This window comes from Uloborus diversus, chromosome 3 (assembly GCF_026930045.1).
Source record: "Uloborus diversus isolate 005 chromosome 3, Udiv.v.3.1, whole genome shotgun sequence".
In the NCBI taxonomy this organism is placed as follows: Eukaryota; Metazoa; Arthropoda; class Arachnida; order Araneae; family Uloboridae; genus Uloborus; species Uloborus diversus.
The window spans coordinates 124038596-124059518 of record NC_072733.1 but is presented as its reverse complement, the minus strand read 5'-3'; the positions used below and the strand labels follow the sequence as shown (position 1 = coordinate 124059518).

The 20923-nt window shown below is 32.8% G+C and overlaps 1 protein-coding gene across 1 annotated transcript in view; it reads left to right on the top strand.

The window, feature by feature from the left end:
- The window catches only part of LOC129218664 (N(G),N(G)-dimethylarginine dimethylaminohydrolase 1-like), a 51010-nt gene extending 43343 nt beyond the window's left edge, over window positions 1-7667 (top strand). Inside the window, exon 5 of the mRNA XM_054852986.1 lies at window positions 7336-7667. Coding sequence (XP_054708961.1) covers window positions 7336-7461 — 126 coding nt within the window. The 3' untranslated portion in view covers window positions 7462-7667. The remainder of the gene's footprint in view (window positions 1-7335) is intronic.
- The last annotated feature ends 13256 nt before the right edge of the window (window positions 7668-20923 follow it).

Here is a 20923-nt window from a genome sequence, read left to right as displayed (position 1 = left end):
GCGCTGTTTCTCTGAGTTTAGGCCGTTGCCACAGACTCCCTCACCAGTCTCACAAGACCATTGGGAGACGAAAACGTACTTTGCGGCCAAACCTTGTTGTAACTCCAGGAGTCCTTGGATTGGAATCTCCAGCAATTAAAAACGCTGGTTTTAAGCGATCGATGTGAACGATCTTTTCCTTGTCGTTCACCGAAATCAAAAAGTTCTTGTCCATTCTCTTTAGGACCTCATAAGGCCCTTCGTATGGCGGCTGCAATGACTTTTTTACAGCATCCAAGCTCACAAAAACATGTGTACAGTTTTGCAGATCTTTAGGGATATAAATCCGTTGTTGACCATGCCGAATAGGAGTAGATGGACTTAGCGAGCTAATCAGTCTTTGAAGACGTGCAACGTAGTCAGGCATATTAGATAAAGTTTTTTCTTCATACAACTGTCCAGGTAACCGTAGAGTTGACCCATAAGTCAGCTGTGCCGCGGACGCGCCAAGGTCTTCACGTAACGTAGATCTGAGTCCCAACAGCACTAATGGAAGTGCTTCAAACCAATCGGATTTGTAACACATCAAAGCTTGCTTCAATGGTCGGTGCAATCTTTCCACCAGACCGTTACTTTGGGGTCTGTACGGCGATGTCCTTGCTAATTTTATGCCAAGCATCTTTGATAGACTCGTAAAAAGTTCAGATTCAAACTGTCTGCCCCTGTCACATGTTATCCTTTGCGGAGTACCAAATTGAGAAACCCATGATTGTACGAAAGCACGAGCTACCGTTTCTGCTGTTATATCAGTAATTGGCACAACTTCAGGCCACCGCGTAAATCTATCCACTATAGTCAAGCAATACTTAAAATTTTGAACTTGTGTTAGTGGACCTATTATGTCTAAATGAATATGAGAAAATCTCTCATCCGGAACTAAAAATTGAACTAACGGGTATTTAGTATGCAAATGTACTTTAGTCTGCTGACACGGAACACAAGCTCTGCACTAAGCAGTTATATCTTTGTTTATATTTGGCCAGACATATTTGCTATCGATAAGACGTTTTGTAGCACGTTTGCCGGGGTGAGACAAACCGTGCATTGTATCAAAAATTTTACGCCTTAGAATTTGCGGAACAAAGAATCTATTATAATTTCCTGATGTATCACAATATAGAGATTTATCGGTACCAGGCATAGGAACTTTAGCTAATTTACCACTGTACTTAATTCGTCCCTCTAAAACGTCCTGAAGTTCTTCATCCTCAGATTGTGATTTTCCCACATTTCTATATCATCTAGAGATGAAAATGTGATCTCCGATATTCGCGATAGGCTGTCCGCAACCAAATTTCCCTTACCAGGTAAATATCTGATATCCGTAGTAAATTGAGATATGAAATCCAACTGATGGATAGTTCGGGGGGAGGATTTTTCATGTTTCCGCCGAAATGCGAAAGTTAGAGCTTTGTGGTCTACATACAAAATAAATTTCCTTGCCTCTAACATGTATCGAAAATACTGAATTGCACTATATGCTGCCAACAATTCTCTATCATAAGTTGAATATTTACATTGAGTAGCCGATAGTTTCTTTGAAAAAAAACCTAAAGGCTTGGGACCTTCGGGGGATAATTCATGCAATACTCCGCCCATCGCAAAATCACTGCAATCAGTTGTTAAAGCAAGTTCTGCATTAGTAGAAGGGTGATAAAGCAAAGTCGCTTCCACTAAAGCACTTTTAATTTTTTCAAAGCTTGTTTCTGAAGCAGTATCCCACGGAATTTCCCTCTTATCTCGTTTTTTTGCTTTAATTAAAAACTTATGAAGTGGAGCTAAAATCACGGCCATATCTGGAATAAAGCGATGATAATAGTTTACCATACCCAAAAAACGTCTAAGTTCAGAAATAGTTTTGGGTTTAGGGAACTCTACCACTGCCTTCACCTCTTTTGGATCTGGCATACACCCCTTACTGTTTATCATATGTCCTAAAAAAATTATAGTTTCTTTCCCAAATTCACATTTTGATTCGTTTATAACGATCCCGTAGTTAAGGAAACGTTTAAAAATTTCTTCTAAATGCTTTTTATGCTGCTGGTGATTTTCACTCGCGATTAAAATGTCATCCAGGTATGGAAAACAGAAATTCAACCCTCTCAAAACCTCATCCAAAAAGCGTTGAAATGTTTGTGCTGCTGAACATAAACCGAAGTTTGGGAAAGGGAAATTCATATAACCCAAAAGGTGTTATTATAGCCGTTTTCGGAATATCAGGGGGGTTCACAGGAATCTGGTGATACGCCCTTATTAAGTCAACTTTCGAGAATATTTTCTTCCCGTGTAAAATGCTAACACAATCTTGAATGTGAGGAATTGGATATTTGTCCTGAACTGTTATACGATTTAGTGCTCTGTAATCGCCAGTTGGTCTCCAGTCATACTCGCCTTTTGGGACCATATGCAAAGGACTAGCCCAATTACTTTTTGACGGTCTACAAATCCCTTTGTCAAGCATATATTCAAATTCCTGTTTAGCTATTTGAAGTTGCGTTGGGTGTAACCAACGCGCTTTAGCTGAAACAGGGGGTCCCTCAGTCGGAATGAAATGAACTGTATTATGTTTCATTACCTTTTGTGAAAGAACATTAAGTTGTGTAATCTCAATATATTTCTTTAACAATTCTTGATGTTCAGAATTCCCATAAATTGTTTTCACATTCGGAACCTCGCAAAATATCGATCGACCGCTTGCACTAAATTTAGTCACCGGATCTAAAATACGCCTTTTCTTTAAATCGACTAGCAATTCAAAATGCTGCAAAAAGTCCGCCCCTATTATAGGCTTTGTAACGTCAGCTATGATAAACGGCCATCTCAATCTGCGTCCTAACCCGAAATCTAAATTTAATAACTTAGTACCGTAAGTATCAATCCCAGATCCATTTGCAGCGTACAAAGTGAATTCTTTTTTTCCGCTATCTAAATTCAAAAAGGATTTTGGGTAACAAGAAACATCACTACCTGTGTCAATTAGATAGCTCGTTTGAGTTAAAATATCAGTGATATACAGTCTGCGACTAAATCCTTTTTTAGTAAAAGTCATAGAAACTTCCGACGATTTTGAAAAATTTGAAAATTTCGCTTCAAAAGCGCATGGTTTTACACATTTGGTAGCTTTGTCTTTAAATTTAAAATGATACCAACATAACCAATTATTCCGCTTTTCAGCTCTCAAATTAAATTGTTTACGGCCCTGAGATCGATTTGGAGACCTTGAGCGACTGCGCGTTTTTACAATTTTAGCAAGTTCGTCTACTTTCAGTTGCAATTGTTCCAACTGAATTTCAGTACTAGCAGTTTGGTATTTAAAAGTTTGCTTATCAATTGAGTTTACAACCAACCCAGTATATTCGCAAATCTTGTCTGCCATTTCCGCTAACTTTTCTAAATTTTCAGAACTGACCGCTAAAATTGTTTGCACTGGTACCGGTAACCTACGAAGCCAAATATTTTTTAAAAAATCATCATCTACATGCCTCTCACTTAATTCTTTCATTTTTCGTAATAACATAGATGGAGATTTGTCACCTAATTCTAAGTCTTCAATTAATGTCTTTACTTTACGACTCTGAGAAAATTCGAACTCCGCTAACAATCTTTCTTTAAGTGCGGTGTATGGTTTTTCTGGCGGCTGACATAAAATATCGGTAGCATGAGACAAAGTTTCTGCATCTAGCGACGCAACCAAATGATCGAATTGCGTTTGTTCAACCGTAACGCCAGCTAACCTAAAACTAGCTTCAAGTTGTACAAAAAATAACTTCGCATTATTAGGCCAAAAATTAGGTACTTTTACAGAAACCCTATTGCAACTTAAGTTTTCAGCACTTACTTCCTTTTGAGTCAAATTTAAATTTTCTTTTGTTTCCATACTAACATGAAACAACTAATAGCTTAGGTACAATGCTACACTCAAGAACCTCAAAGGACACATGCACAGAAAAGCAAGACAGTTGAAAAAAATTGAAGTTTTTCGTCGAAATAAATTACCTTCCGGCGAATTGCTGCGACCCATTCTTTCTTGAAATCATTTCGCTACCAACTGATAACTGCGTGTTCAGGTCACCAATGTAGAGACGGGTAATCCAGTTGTTAAAAGCGAACATTTATTGTAAATTGCAACAAAACACATTAACATTTAAAGAAATAAATATAAATTAATCAGTTCCATCTCGGAATAATCTAACATTTACACACAACACATCAATCCAGATACCGCGCGCTAGCCAACTCAGCTGGAGCCTTTTAAATAAACTTTGCCAGATTTGCATGCGCTGTTTCTCTGAGTTTAGGCCGTTGCCACAAGTGTGTCTTTAGGGGGAGGGTTGGACTCCCTCTACTTGCAAACACCAAAGTAATTGAATATAAAAACAACAAACACAAAGATAAATATTTTACCCTCAGCTAAGTTGTTTAGCAAATCCAGAGGTTTTATTGTGAAAGATGTGAGAGGATACTATTAAACATTGAAATTTTTTACAGATAAAAGATGTTTATGATACTTTTTTATTCAATGATGACAAGGAAAAAAACCCCCTTGAAGATCCCTCTCCTGTATACAACCAGAAAAATATCAGATAAATATAACTTAAAATGAACATGCATAACGTGCATTCAGATGGTTTTCCTTTCGTCCCTCCCACTTTTCACTCTAGCTTGGCACTTGCAAGTAATGCCTATCCTTTTCTAATGTTGATGTAGCTTTAAAAAGAAAGATATTGAACAACATTTTTGCATTTAATATTCTTATTATGAAGCCAACAAACAAATAATAACTTTCTTTTCAACTCCTGTTGAATGCTCATGGAAAATATTTATCAGGAAATGAAAGAAAAAAGTTGTAATTAACTTGCACACATTGTATTTAGTTTTATTATTATTATTAAATATGAAATTTATAACTGTGTCTTTTTTCCCCATAAATTCGGATTTTCTTCAGAAGACCGCAATAACCAATAACTAGGGATGCACTGAATACCGAACATTCAGTTAAAATTCTGTATCTTTTATTCAGCCGAATACTGAATATTTTGCTAAAATTTGTAGTTGTTTTGACATTAAGTACAGTTGTTGATTAAAAGTAGAAGTGAAACAGAGCTTCAGTCCAGCCAAATCATGAACTGATCCAGCACATAACAATTTGTCGTGAATATTGTTTTTACAATAACTAGTACATAATATACTGTCCCATAATAAGTTACGTACAATTATGACCTAGAATAAAACACAGTAAATTTAAAAGAATCCCTTGAACCTTAAGCGATCCTATATTTGAGAACACGTACTTGGAAGTTGCTGAGAAACAAGTGACATTACAACATTTTTGGTTAATAATAATTTAAAGATTTCATTTGTTATGAAATGAAGCTATTACAATATTGCATAAAACATTGTTTAAACACTTCTAGCTACTTATGAAAACAATAATGCCATTAATTTTATTATATACTAGGTGTAAGTAATATTACAAAGTTTTTGTCTGATGAACAATCACAAACTGATACTTTCTTGAAAAGAAGGTTTTAGATGTAACATTAAAAATCCAGTAATCTTCTCATTGCCTCCATAAGCAAGAATAAAATAAATAATATCTTCTTTTTGCCAGGAAGATAATTCTTATGACAGAATATACAGAAATGATGCTGCCGATAAGAATTACCCAGCTAATTTTGAAATGCTATTCGTATAGATGCTGCGCTGCAGTTCCTAGCATGTTTAAGATCGCGTTTTTTTCCCTTCCAGTGCATTTGGAATGCAATGCTTCAATTAACTTTTATTCAGCAACTATAGTTTTTAGCGGGTAAAGATGGTCTTTCATAAATAGAGGCTCATTTGTTTCAAGGGATTATCAATGATTTACGTAGCTTTGTTCAACTTCGAAGTTCCACTTAGAAATTTACTTCATTGCAAAATCACAGTGCGGTAGACAAGGCACAAAGATGGCTACCTTTTCCCTAATTATGAACGGTTTATTGTTACCATAGAAACAAAAGCATGTGACATCAATAACCAATCATTGCACGTCGGACTTCGCTTTTCCGTCTTCGGTTGTGATCGTTCTACAACCCATTCCCGACAAAGTCAAGCAGGTTTTGGAAGCGCGAAAAATGGTTTTCGAGCTCAAAATGACGTCACATGTCCGAAAGAAGGAATTGTGTAAAACGGCACTACTGGTCTTTGTAAACTTAAATTGTCCCCATAGTTCCATGAAAAATATCAAAAAAATATTGCATTTACTTTATTAGTTTCTAAGAATATCTTTAGTAAATCTTGTCCCTCGAATTACACGTTCTTTTTTCCACCAGTGATATGCTTCAAAACTTAATCTTTTAACAAATTTGATTAGTTTGATGTCTTTGATTGTCCTTTAACATTACAATAATTTGTCTCTAGCTGAACCTCCAATGATAAAATTCATCTTTCTGTTGAAATTTTAACAATAATGCAGTCTGTGACAAGATATCTCTTTCATTTAACAAGTAACAGTAGCACTGCATAATCAGATGGTGTTAAGATGCTTAAGATATTGTGAATTTGTGGTGGGGAAAATATACTTTTATTTAAGAGATGTTAATCACCAGAAATGTGGTTTAATGCTTCTGTTTACTCTGCACTACTTTATAGAACTATATTTTATTCCATTATTTGTTGGCTTGCCTTTTTACAGTTGTGTGTACAAATACAACTGTGTTCTCAAGAGGTAAAAGATGGCGTTCAGAGAAAGCAAAGTACCCTTGCAGTGTTTGGATTTTGAAAATGCATTTGTTAGAATTTGGTGAGCTAAATTGCTTAAAAGGCTGGTTTACTGTGGCATTTCTGGCAACTTATATCAATGGATTAAAAGTTTTCTTGATGAAGAATTTAAATGTTTAAAATATGGTCACACTGTGCCATGTTGTAGTCAAACCAAACAGGGTTTACAGTATGAAGCAGTACTAAGTCCTATTCCTTTCAATATCAGAAAAAGTGATTTAATAGACACTATTCCAAGAGTTGTCCCAGGGGTAAATATTTTGTTGTTTGCTGATGACATGGTGATGCGTGCTACCAGATCTGACTTTGCTGGCCTAGAGTGTTGTACTGGCCTTTAAAGGCAAATTTTAAAGAAAATGCTATTTGCATCTATTTATCAATAACATTTATTCTTTTATCTAAAGAAAGATATGTATCTCTCAGCTTACTAAATACTATTGAAATATGTTTTCTTAAATTTCTGTTAGTAGTTACTATATTTTAAAAATTTGTGATTGTGTTATATGAATTTCTTATTTTTATATTTTCTCTTTTTAGGTTTTTGAAGATAAAATTGATTTCAGCAAAATTTCACTTAGCTTGTCAGAACTGTCCAAAGCAAAGGGAAATTTAACTAGCTGTTGTCTTCTCATAAAAAAATCAAAGTATATAAAGAAGCTTTAAGTTTTTGTGATGTAAATTACTGCCTTAAGTCAGGTTTTAAATGATGCTTCATATATATATATATATATATTAACTAGTGACGGAATCATTGTACTCTTGAGTATGCAATCACTTTAAATATCAAATTATGTTTATGTTTCACTGAACGTTTTTACTATTTATATTCATGTTTCATCTGCTTCTAAATTTTTTTTTATCACTGTTAATTATTAGAACTGTTGAACATTTTTGTAACTTAATGATAATTGTTGATTTTTGACTTAATTATGCTGTTAGTTTCAGCTTTGGTGGCTTATATTTTTGACTTTATTTATTTTTTTTTTTTTTTCAATTTTGATAGGTATATTACTTTCCTTCAAATGATTTTTTTTTTAAATTCCATTTTAAATTGTGAATAAGATGGTTGTGCTTATTGTTATGTTGACCTTGTAAATTGTTAACTATTTGTATATGAACTTTTATTTTTCAGTTTGACTACTCATGTTATTTTTATGGTTATGTTGATTTCTTTTGAAAGCACTTTTATTTTACTTTGTCTGTCTGAAGTGCATTGAAGAACTCTTCATTCCTTTTTGTAATATCTTTTTTCACATTCTAAGTGGGAAATTTTTTTTCCCTTTAGCTTTTTTTGTAACTGATGTGCCAGTTATCTATCTGGTTCTTCCATTAAATAAATCAACATATTTTTAAGGCTGCTTTTTCAAATTTTAAGCTAATGTTATTGTTTTCACTATCAAGACAATATTATTATTATTATTTTTCAGAAGGTGTATTACTTTCTTTACAGCATTCACTTATTTTTTTCAATAACTGTTTTTTCTATTAAAATATAAATATATCTCACATGGAAGTTTTTAACTGTTCATCACATAATTTCTGTTATCTTGTAATTTTTAGTTACCCTGCATTATTCAAAACTTTACAAAGCACTCTAGATTTCATTGAAATTTAAATTTTAATGTTTTGATTCCATTCGATTTCCTTACTGCAGCCTCAGAAACATAACTACGGTACCTTGTTTATTTTTCCAAGATCACTCTAGACATTGGGTATATGTAAAACAAAAAGAGCTTAACTCTGAGGAGTATGATTGCTAAAGATAGTTTCTTTATTGGCAGAACGTTTGTGAGAGCTCTCTGAAAAATTACAAAAGTATGTCAGTGAAGTTACTTTTATGTGGATGCCGTTATGCATATTAAAATGATTATTTAACTAATGAATATGTAGGCTAATCAGGGTTTCTAGGGGCTGAAAAATGCCTTAAAATGAGCAATTTTCCTTCATTGAGTTTCCGAAAATTGTTGTCATAAATTAAAGAGTATGAGATGGAAATAACATGCTTAAGTAAGGTTGCCTACCCTTTTCAAGCCCCTTGTCAGGGGCTAAAAGGTGCCTAAAGACAATTTACAACTCCCCGAATTTCCGGAAATTGTTGTCATAAATGAAGAGTGAAAGCTGTAAATAAAACGCTAAAGTATGGTTGCCTACATTTTTCTGGTCCCTAAGCAGGGTTGGCCACAGGCTAAAAAGTGCCCAAAAATGAGTAATTTACCCTCATTGAGTTTCCAAAAATTATCATAAATAAAGAGTAAAAGCTGTAAAAACTCTTTAGTAAGGTTGTTTTTCTATTGCGTGTGAACTAATCAGGGTTGCCAGGGGCTAAAGGTGCCCTAAAATGAGTAATTTTTTAAAATTTTCTCTTCATTTATGAAACTTGGGGAGCTGTAAATTATCTCATCTTTGTGCACCTTTTTGCCCCCTGACAACTCTGATTACGGACCTGAAAAAAGGTAGGCAACTTTACTTAAGCGTGTTTTTTCCATCTTTTATTCATCATTTATGATAACAATTTTCGGAAACTAGGTGAGGGTAAATTACTCATTTTTAGGCGCCTTTCAGCCCCTGGCAACCCTGATTAGTTCACGTAAAAGAGGTAGAAATTATTATTTTGGCATTTTGTTTACACCTTTTATTTCTCATCTATGGTAAAAATTTTTGGAAACTGGATGAGATGCCTCGTGGGATCCTGCTACATGCAATTCCTTCATTAGCATTTTTCTCCTTTTGATAGCTATTTTATTTTTACATTAGTGGCTATTTATTGAGATTTTTGTTTAGCAAAAACTGGAAGAAAAAAAAATCACTGTGCATGTGGAAGCTCTAAAAATTCTGGTTAGTCCAAATTCATCTGGTTAGTTGACATTTTAACAACATAGATAATGTATTCTTTAGAACAGCTTCCAATCTCCTATACAAAAAACAATGAAGTAAAAAAAATCCTTGTTTAAGACAAGGGGAAAATGTTATTCCTATTCACATTGCAGTCGAGTTTCAAAACTCCAATATTTCAAGGTGATAATCTGAAAACGTTCAACATACTTGAAGTTTGTTTGTCTTTCTTTAAGAAAGATGGCAGCATGTGAAATAAGAAATTGTTCAACTAAGGACATATAGTTCATTCACTATTATGTTGGAGGAGTTTGTGTGAAACAAGTGTTACAGTGGCTTTGCAAATTTTAAGTGCATCAGCTATATCTGCTACAACAGAAGTAAATTGCTGCTGTCCAGCTGTTTCAATTGGATTCACAGTTTAAAAAAAAAAAAAGATTTTTAAACCTGAGAGCAGCTGAGTTCATATATCTACTCTATAATGGGAAGCTTTTGCACTGCAATGAAGAGATAAAATAATTAAAAACTAGAAATAAAAGAAGCGCTTAGCATCAGAAGATTACCTGTGCAAGTTGGATGAAAATTCAAACTCCAAGCATTACTCTGAAATAACTGAATCTAATTCATATAATAGTTTGAAACATAACCCAAAATTTATGAACAGTTGTAAGAATGATTGCTCAGGAATTTTCACATTATACTTTTTATGATTTCCCCTATTATCTTTTAAATGAGTTGAAAGAAATTGAATGGCGTTGTACAATATAACTGTGAGAAGTATTTTATTGAATGGTTTATTTTAACTTGAGCAAAAACAGAATATCTCTCATTTGTTACTTTCAGAAAGATTGCTCCAAACGTTTTTGAGTTTAGATCCTTTTTTTAATGTTATTTTGGAAATTTTTTACTCTGCTACCTCTGCAATAATTCAGAATGTTTGAAATAGTATCACAGTACCCCCTGTTATTGCAACTATTTTTCATTTTCTTTCTAATATCGATTCTCTTCATTATTGTATAACCCCTATTATACTTACCAAGATTGCTCTCATTTTTAAAAATCAGTAAATACATTATTATTTAAAAGGGTTTGATATTTAAATCAAGTGTTTTTTTCCCTTTAAAAAAAGTGCATGATTTTGATGTAGCATTTGTTTGTTCCTCATAATATTTTTTAGTTGTATAAACCTGAAAAGTTTAAAAACAGCTTAAATGTTTAACTTTTCTTTACATTCAATGTACATTGGTTGGGCAAAAATATGGAAATCCTTCATTTTGATCTTTCAAAATGTGATAGTGATGGTTTTTTCCCCTACTATCGCTAGCTCTATAATTTTGTAAATATGCTACACAAGTCGGTGATTGTTGAACTCTGATGAAGCTGTAATTACATCATATCAGAGTTAGTTTCTGAATCTAGGGGAATATTATTGGTGCTTATCTGGGGAGTGCTTCCGTAAGCAAGGTTGTCAATACTTTCTATATGAATGTCATGCTTGCAAATCATATGAGCAACAAAATAATTGAAAGGTAGCTTCATGAGCAAGATATTCTGGCAAACTATTCAAAAACAGTACATCAAAAATTCTAATTTCTGTATCTTTCTAAAGGGGTGTTTGAATCACAAAATCTACAATAAAGATTAACGGGGAAAAAAGTGATTTTTTGGATGAATATTGTTTTTCATTGCTTCCCACTTCTATCCCACTTTACGTCTTGCAAGTACCTAAGCCTTATGATACATACTGCTTGTTATGAAGAGTGAAACATGGTAGAGGTTCCATTATTGTTTCAACCGCCATATCTTGGTTTTCTGTGGACGGTTTCATTACTGTGCAAGAAAACATTCATGCAAAAAATGATGTGAAAATTTTGGTTTATCAAATTCATTCTATGGTGCAATCTTTGTTCCTTCCATAGGCGGATCCCCATGGCCCCCTCCGAAAAAATTTCAAAAATAGTTAAAACCATCTTTTTTTGACCAAAAATGCAAAAAATTTCCCTTATACTACATAAAAAGTCTAATAATACAGAAAACAATGAGAGGGATGCCATAGCCACCCTGAGAAAGTTTCAAAAATAGTTAAAAACCTTAGAGCTAAATATAAAAAAATCCTTTTTATTCCTTGAAGTCTAACAAGAATATAAAAACAACGCCGGGGAGCCATAAAACCACGGTGGAAGTTTCAAGAGTATAGTTTTTTAAACCTTCTTTCCTAGCTTAAATTGAGAAAAAAAACCACTTCATTGTAATTTATGTGAAGTCTAACAAGAATGGAAACAATGCCAGATTGAAGGCATGGCCACAAGAAAATTTTTAAAATATCAAGTGTATACTAAATATTGGGTTCATTTAGCATAATGGGCTCATCTTGTTAGATGTGTTTACTTCCTCCATGGGGGAAAGAAGAGGGATATGGTGTTAGAAAGTGTCCGAAAAAAAGTTATACATTTAATGATTGCACATTAAGTTACAGTTAGAAAAGTTTTAACCTGGCTTTGTGCAGTGCTAATGTAATTATTCTTCATTCCCTTTTTAATATGGGACCCTCCAAACCACTCCTCTTCCTCTTGTTAATATTACCAAAGATTGTCTACAAATCATATTTTAAAAAACAACTTTTAAAAGGTTCCAGGGGAGTTTCCCCCACCTCTCCTTTTCGCCAACATTGTTCAAGATCGGCCTAAATTTTGTTTTAAGTGCTTGAGTTTCAAAATGTTTCCGGGGGGAAAACCTCTCCCTTCCTAACATCATTGAAAGTCTTCAAGACTTACATTTCTGGAGCTTCAATTTCGAAAAATTGTTGGTCCTCTAAAAGTTAACCATGTGAATCATGGTTTGCCTACATTTGCAATTTCAAGAGTTCAATTTTGAAACAATTTTAGAAGTGGACCTCAGAATCTCTTCAACCCCTAACCTTACAAAAGATAGTCTAGAATGCATGTTTAAGTCTACAAATTAGTAAAATTTCCTGGGATGGACCTTTTAATCTCTTCTCCTTTTAACATCGCCAAAAATCGTCTAAAACAGCCTTTTTAGAGCTACAAGCCTCTTCTCCCATACCATTATCAAAGGTAATTAGAATGCATCTTTAAGACCGCAAATTAAAAAAACTCTTGGTGTGGGTCCTCAAATTTCTCCTCCACGTATCATCACGAAAAGATCATGCTAAACTGCGTTTTTGGCTCAACAATGGCAAAAAAAAAACGGACAGAGAAACCCCGAACCTCCCTCTTTTTAACGTTATTGGAGATAATGTTTGCATTTTTAAGGTTTTAATTTCGAAAAATGGGCGGGGAAGGGGGCGCACCCGAACCTTTAATATTACGAAAGACAGTTAAAATGCATTGCTAAGATTACAAATCAGAAAAACTTCCTTAGACGGGAACTCAACTCTCTTACCCTCTAACATCATCAATGATAGTCTAAAACTGCATTCTTAGAGCTACTATTTCGAAAAATAGATAGGGGAGCGCTCCCGAACCTCTTCTCCCATAACATTACCAAAGATCGTCTAAAATGCATTTTGAAGACTACGAAAATTTTCCGGGGTAGAAACCCCGGAACCCCTTTACTTCTGAGTTAATATTATACTTACGGTTGGTTCATATCCTCTTAAATCAGAAGTCCTATACAGTCGCCTTAGAACACAGTACTGAATACAGGAATACCACTTTGAGGCGACGATATATGCACACGTTAAGAAAAGAAGAAAATTATTGGGAAGGTCTTTATGTTAAACTGGCGTCGGCTAGTGAAAATTCCTTAATAAATGCTTTTATTAAAGATAAACTATATTGATATTTGTAAAATTGAAATTTTTTTCCAAAGCATCGTATTTTTTCAAATGGCTCCCTCCGAGAATTCTGTCTGAATCTGCCCCTGGTTCCTTCATTGTGATGATATTTGACAAGGTAATCAGGATTGTTAGAAATGTCCAAGGCCGGTTTTTTTAGCATGAGGATGCTCTCACATCTATGGCCCTTGCAGACAAGATTAAACCTTTGTGGCTTACATTTGAGAGAAAAGTACCTAAGTGATATTATTGGAATTTGTCATCGCTTTGCAGGAAGGATGGTACAAGACCCTTTGATAAGCATAAATGAGCTATATTTATCCAACCCAAAGAGATTGGAAACTGCTTTGAATAACACTATTTTGCCTGCATCATGTTAGGCAGTAAAGCAGGGGTTGCTAGCCAAGTATTTAGAAATCAAAATGCTGTACTGTAATTTCGGGTAGATAAGCCGCGGCTTATACGTGTTTTGAAGTTGAAATTTAACATCTGCGGCGTATCTGCCAGGGCGGCGTATCTGAAGAAATTCCCCCCCCCCACCATTCTTTCTTAGTGCTTTTCATGTTCGCCCAATCGAGTGGCAATGTTAAAATTCATTAAAAAACGCTAGTAGAACTCTCAAATTGCACCATGAAACAGGTTTTTCATTAAATTTAATTTCTCCCACCCTTAAACCTGCGTTAGTTTGCGCCGATTTTACCGCTTTTCGCTGTTGTTGTTCTTTCCAGTGTTGCCAGATTCGTGATGATAACATACGTTTCACTAGGCTGAAAAATGGAGGAATCGCTAGCTTTTCTGAGTTAGAGTCCCTATAGTCTGAGTAATGTTTTAAAATGTCTCGATGATAAATTAAAAAAAAAAAAAAAAGAATCAATTGATAAAGGGTAAACAATTTTTTAATGAACTGCTAAGTATAACAATGATTTGAAAACTTTTCATCCAACCAATTGTAGATGTCATCTGGCAACACTGGTTTTTTTGTGAAACCGTAGCATTTTCTGATTTTTTTTTACACGAAGTTTATTCCATTTTTATCTGTTAACAAATGCAGTTGCTTGTTACAGTTTTGTTCTAACTAAAATAAATGCAGTTGCTTGTTACAGTTTTGTTCTAACTAAAATAAATGATCGCATCCGTACATATGTATATATAGAGGGTGTGGGGCACCATGGTTTGATACGCTCTTCTGCAGCGTATACGATAGGGCGGCTTATCCGATTAACTTTTGTTTTTAGTTAGTAAATTATTGCATGTGCGGCGTATATGATAGGGCGGCTTATCTACCCGAAATTACGGTAATATAACAAACAGTGTATGGTAGTTCAAGATTAGTTGACTTTTTCAGAATTGAATAATGCAACTCAAATAATATTTAAAATTGAACCTTGTTACCTTTTCATACATACAGTGGCTCCCAAAAGTTTTTGTACACTTTGAAATTTTGTAGTAAATCCAAAGTAATGCAAAACTGAATTAGAATTTGAAGTCCAATATTTTTTCACGCTATTCCTATGTCATTCTAAATAAAACCCAGTAGTTTTTAAAAGATATATACACATTTTCTTTTCGAAATGAGTCAAAAAACGAAGAGATGGAGAAATAACACGCCACAAAAGTCATCGTACACTGACATATTTTCAAATAAATTTGTGATTAAAATTATCCTACATTGTTTTATTATTCTTACATTGCGTTGGCACTTAAAAAGTCATTTGGCTTCAATTTTTTGCTTATGCCCTAATATTCTGCTTATTATTTTGAAATGGCTAGTATTTTAAAAAACTGAACACCATTTGAAATTTGATTTTTTTTTTTTTTTTTTTTTTTTTTTTTTTTTGTCATAATAGCGGTAAATTGGTTTGAAATATCCCTAAATTAGTTAATTTATACCATTCTAAATGAAGTGTGTGAGAAAATGCTTTAAAGAAAAGAATCGGATCAAAAACAAGGTAAGAAAGGGTTAACCGGTAATGTTAACAAAACATGATCAGCGATTTACAGTTAAACAAATTATGAAAAATACACTGTTGAGTGCTGTAAACTTTTCTGCAGGTTTTAATGACAAATTTTGTGTTTTAATTTCACCATAAGTTGTTTGCTGAGTTCTCTGACGAGCTCGGTTAAATGGAAACACTTCCCTCAGAAAATGTTTTGTTCGTGTGAAAAACAAAAAGCTTACGCTTTCCATCACAAAAATCAATACTAAGCTCAAAACATTTTGGAATACGGACGAAAAGAAGTTCAACATTTTTGGTTTCAATGTTGTGAAATTGTAGAAAAAATTAGGAATTTGATCTTAAGAACTTAGTTGGACAGTGAAGGTGTTCTTGTGGGAGGGTGCACATCACCGTCAGAACTTGGTAGTTTAGAATTTATTGATGAAATAATGAATCACTCTGTTCTTTTAAATATTTTTAAAAACATTTCTAAACCATTAGCCCAACATTTGGTTATCCGAAACAACTTTGTTTTCTGTGAGTATTCTTGCATGAGAAGCACACGAATTTCAATGTTTGCGTCTGGTGCCTCAAAAATTTTCCTGAAGCTTAGAAGTATCTCCGCAAATGCTAGATTTAAACTTAATGTAACATATTTGGAGATATCTGGAGGCATGATTACAAAAATACCACATTGAAATGAAAAGCAAACTAGAAACAGTAAGACTCAAAGTGTGGTTGAACACTTACTCAGAAATTGCACAAAAAAAGAAAGAAAAACCAATGACATCTTTTCTCAGTCATTTAAAAGCTGTAGTTGATATTGCATGATATTCTACGCAATAATAACTTAGTAAAAAGTTAGATTATGTACTAATATATAAATATTTTTTCAAAGTTTATGAAGACTTTTGTGAAATAAAATTTCTGGCACTTTTTGATTGATTGCTTAAAAATCAAGTTTTATTTTGTTATTAAAAATTTTCATGTAGTTTTGTTGAAAATATATCATAGGTCTTATAATTTAATTCCTTTTCCAAAATATTAATTTTAACCATTGGATAGAGGTGTATTTCATTGAAAGTCATAAGTGTACAAACAATTGGGAGACACTGTATCAATAATTTTGTTTTCTTTGTAACTACTTAAAACATGAATTTAAAATTTACTGAAACAAGGTGAAAAGGTTCAAAACCGTTGTTTTCATTATTGATAAGCACTTCAAGTTCCAAAGGGGCTATTCTAGGAGTAAAATAAGTTTGATAATCCCAGCCATACTGTATAAATACATCATGAAAATATTTCTAAAACTTTACATGGTAATTTCAAAAATATCAAATTCCTTATGGTTGTATAAAAATCCTTGATCTGGTTATGACTTTCAACTATAACAGGTGTTTAAAGAATAATAAAAGATATTGTATTGAATTATCAAAGAGCTTTATGATGGTTTACATTTAGTCATTCCAATAAGTATATTTATTTTAGAAAATGTAGCATTTTAAGGTGCTCATTGGATTGCATTTGAGAAACGGGTGTATGAAGAATTCTTTAATGCATTTCCATGTGTGATTATGATATTCCTAATAAAATGCAGCTTTTTATTTTTATACTTTTGTGTTATGAGTTGTACATACGAAAATTAATATTGAGATTTTATTGCAAATGACACGATATATCATTTATTTTGATAGATCATGAGATTACTTTTTTTGATTTTGAAATTTTATTGAACAAAAAAAAAGGAAAATGCCTTAATTATTTTTGTTTCCTAGTCAACTGTTTGTGTCTTTTTTAGCAGTAGCATTTATTGGTGCTTTTTAGCATTGCTACATTCTTTATAATCTGTATTCTCAGTTTTTTATATAAGTTGCTGAAGTTTATTTAAGTAGTCAATCAATCTCTCAATTTCTATCATTTTAAAATTAGCTGTTATAGTTGGATGAAAATGGAGTTTGTTGAAAGTTACAGTAGCCTACTTTATTCAGCTTACTATTGTTCTTAAAAATAATGATGCTGGTTTTTATTCATATCTTATCAGCTTTAGTATTTATTTAACATTTGTTTTCCCTCGTTTTTCTCAATTTAACTAAATGAACCAGTTTTCTTATATTCAACTTTAAGCTTTAATTTTTTTGATGATTATTACTTATATTTCTTATTTAAGGTTCATACATTCCTTAAATGTCCTGATCTTTTAGGTAACTGCAAATCCTTATTGTAACTATGCATAAGACCGTATTTTTTCCAAAAGGAATCATATTGCAAAATTCCTGTAGTTTAATTAAGTTAAAAATGCTGTTTTAGATTGGGGGGGGGGGGGGGAACAACTCAAAAAACAAAAGTGTTTTATTTTTTCTCCCCTGTTACATCAAAACAGTTATTTTATTATTGTTGTTAAGTACTCTGTTACCTTGTTACTTCGAATCAAGGAAACAAAACTGATTAAATGTCTTGAAGTCTCTGCAAACAAAAGCTGTAACATAATTAGAATTAATTTATGTAGCATAATTACTGCAGTATATATGTTTTGTTAGATGGCACCATTTTGGAACAAAATGTATTGCTTACAAATTACTGTTAAATCTTGCTTCCTTTGAGCAATATTTGATTTTTCTTGTTTTTAAGTTGCTTGTAGTGTGTTGTGGTGAGCTTAATGTATTTACGTGAGAATGTTCTGATCATAAAAGCTTATATTAACTTTTATTTATTTAACTGCGCTTTCTTAACAATAAATGCAAGCCTACTGTTTGCTTGTTCAAATTAACTACTTAATTCTAAGTAAACTTTTTAGGACATTTTTATGTGTAACCAAGCTCCCTGTCATTTAAAATAAATAAGTACATGCAGTAAACTCCCGATTATTCATGGCCATTCATTCAAAAAAAAAAAAAAAAAAAAGTGATAAACTGTATGTAGTTAAATGCATGTAAAATCTATTTTTAAGCATCCTTATTTCTTCCTTCCGAATCCTTTCCAATCACATTAAACCTTCCATGGTCAGAGAAACCTGACAAGTTGAAACCTGATTTTTAGACCTACCGTACTTACTGCTTTAAATCTAATTTACATACTGATTTTTAGATCTAAATTGCTTGCTGCTTTAGCTCTACATTACTTACTGATTTTTAGATCTGCAATAGTTACTGATTTCTAGTTTTGCACTACTTATGCATGCTAATGGGTGATTGAACCAGTCTTCTTAAAAAATACTTCTCACCCCTATAAGTTTTAGGTGTGACCCAGCTTAATCTGTTTTAAGTAAATCTATTTTCAGGATTTGCTTGCATATATGTGTAATCTGTTTGCAATAATGAGAAGAGAAGTGTATTATATATATATAATAGTAGAACTTATATGTGTGTATATAATAGTTTTAGATTAATAATTTTCAAGTCTATTCTTTTATATATTTGCTAAATGCAGTGCAACTTTATATCTGTAAGAATTATCAAGGTATGTAATGTATTTATATAAATAAGAAAAAATGACTTGACATATTTTCATAAATCTATTATGCCTTAAGTCTATTTTTTGAACTTCTAGTGCCCAGAAATTTAGAGTTACAATGCAGTAGAACTTCATTAAAATGGGACCACAATTGTATCCTGCTTAAAATGTAAATTCAAATGGTTATGCTCCAACTATTGTTAGGAACTGCATTTATCAGCAGGGTTGCCGCTGATACCTGTGTAATTCCCTAAAATTGAAATTGAGGATTCAAAAAGTGTAGTGCATACATCCTATGATTCCTGAAAAGGCCATTAAGAAACCTTGTCTGATTGTAGTTGGCCTTGTGAGGATTAACTGGTGCAGTGGTACCCAAACCACTGAGAGCCCCACTGCATATTAAGATGAATCTCACTGGCCCGAATTTATATAAAATTGTCACATATTTAAATGTTTTCTAGATCAGCTTTTCTTAACCTTATTGGATTTGACAATCGATTGAAATCTGTGAAAGAAATTCACAGGTTAAGTTCTTTTTTAAATCAAAAAATCAGCTAGATATGAAAGAATGGTATAAATGTCAATCAAAAGGTTTTCTTATGATGGTTTAATTATGATAATATTTCGATGTAAAGAAAAATATTTATTGTGATTATTATTCAGTCTGACCTTGATATAAGGGAATTTGCTAAACTGCCCTTTTAAGCAGGGTGACCTTATAACAGATTCCTACCCATTTGTCAATAAATAAGCATGTATATAGATATTGGAAGTCTTTGTAAAAACTTTAGTTTCAAAAATCAGTTCATTAGGTCATAATTTTTTTAATTCAGTTAAACTAATTAAAATATAATAGAATTATTAAGAAATTATGAAACTTTTTTGTAAAAAATTTAATTTGGAATCGAGTTGCATGAAAATATGCTCAAGTAAAGCACAGATGTGAAACTGAACTTAAAATAATCTATGAGTAAATGAGCAAATACTGTTACAGTTTTGCCCTCATTTTTTGCAATGTTTTCTAAGTTTTGGATCTTCTGAAAATTTTCTTCAACTCTTTCATGTTTTATGGCTCGTTAAAAATTATTTAATGTTTTCAGCACTTCTGCTTTTGTTGCCCCCCCCCCCCTTTTTCCCTTTATTATTGTCATTATCAACGCTTCTAGTATGTTTCTTAGTAAAATGTATTTTCATCACAAAAACTCATGTACGGTGGGAAATTCTTAAAATGGAATCAGCTTGGATCTGAAATCACCCAATGAAAATTAGACAAAAGTAAACCTTACCTTTAATACCTTATAAGCGATTAAGGTATTAAAGGCCTGACCATATATTCCGTAATCCATACCATGGAGTGTCTATTCACTGAGCCAGGACTTAAGAAAAGTGACCTTATGTGCTGGGTGACTGTACATCAATCTCTAGCTGTACATAATTAAACATGCCCTTGAGAAAAATCTTTAAAAATAATGAAAAGAAATCACAGGATGAATGTGAAGAATGTCTTATGAAAAAAATATGCTTTTTTTAATAAGGAAATGTTTTTATTATGTACAGGTAAAAATCTGTGAGGACCAATAAAGTTATTCTGCTGACTGGTGTTAAACTGTAAAACTGACAATTTAGAATCGCTGTTTTAGTTAACATAGCAAATAACTCTAAAAGAAGGAAAATTAAATCTGGAATCAGGCTTTGAGTAATCAACGATTACGTAATCGTAATCGAGGTAATCTATTACATTTTTATATAATCGTAATCTTAATCTAAAAGCTGAAAATACCTGTAATGGTAGTCATAATCAGACAATTTAAAATTCTAATTTCGTCCTGTAATCAGGATTACAAATAAAAAGTTTATGTAGACAAAATTGAAGATGAAAGGCTTGGCATTCATTCAGAGTTCAGGATTGCGTCTTCGTCTCCACCTTGAGCCTTTATAATTCTTGTAAAGATTGTTGCAAGGACAACATAAAAGTTTTGAAAGACAATTTTTTTTTATAGCTGTTGGAAACAAAATCAGTACCCCTAAATTTGATGGTGACTGGAATCTAGAATTGTTTGCTTGGAGGTAGTTGTCCGCTTCTTTGCTTGTGTGGCTTCCATTATAATGA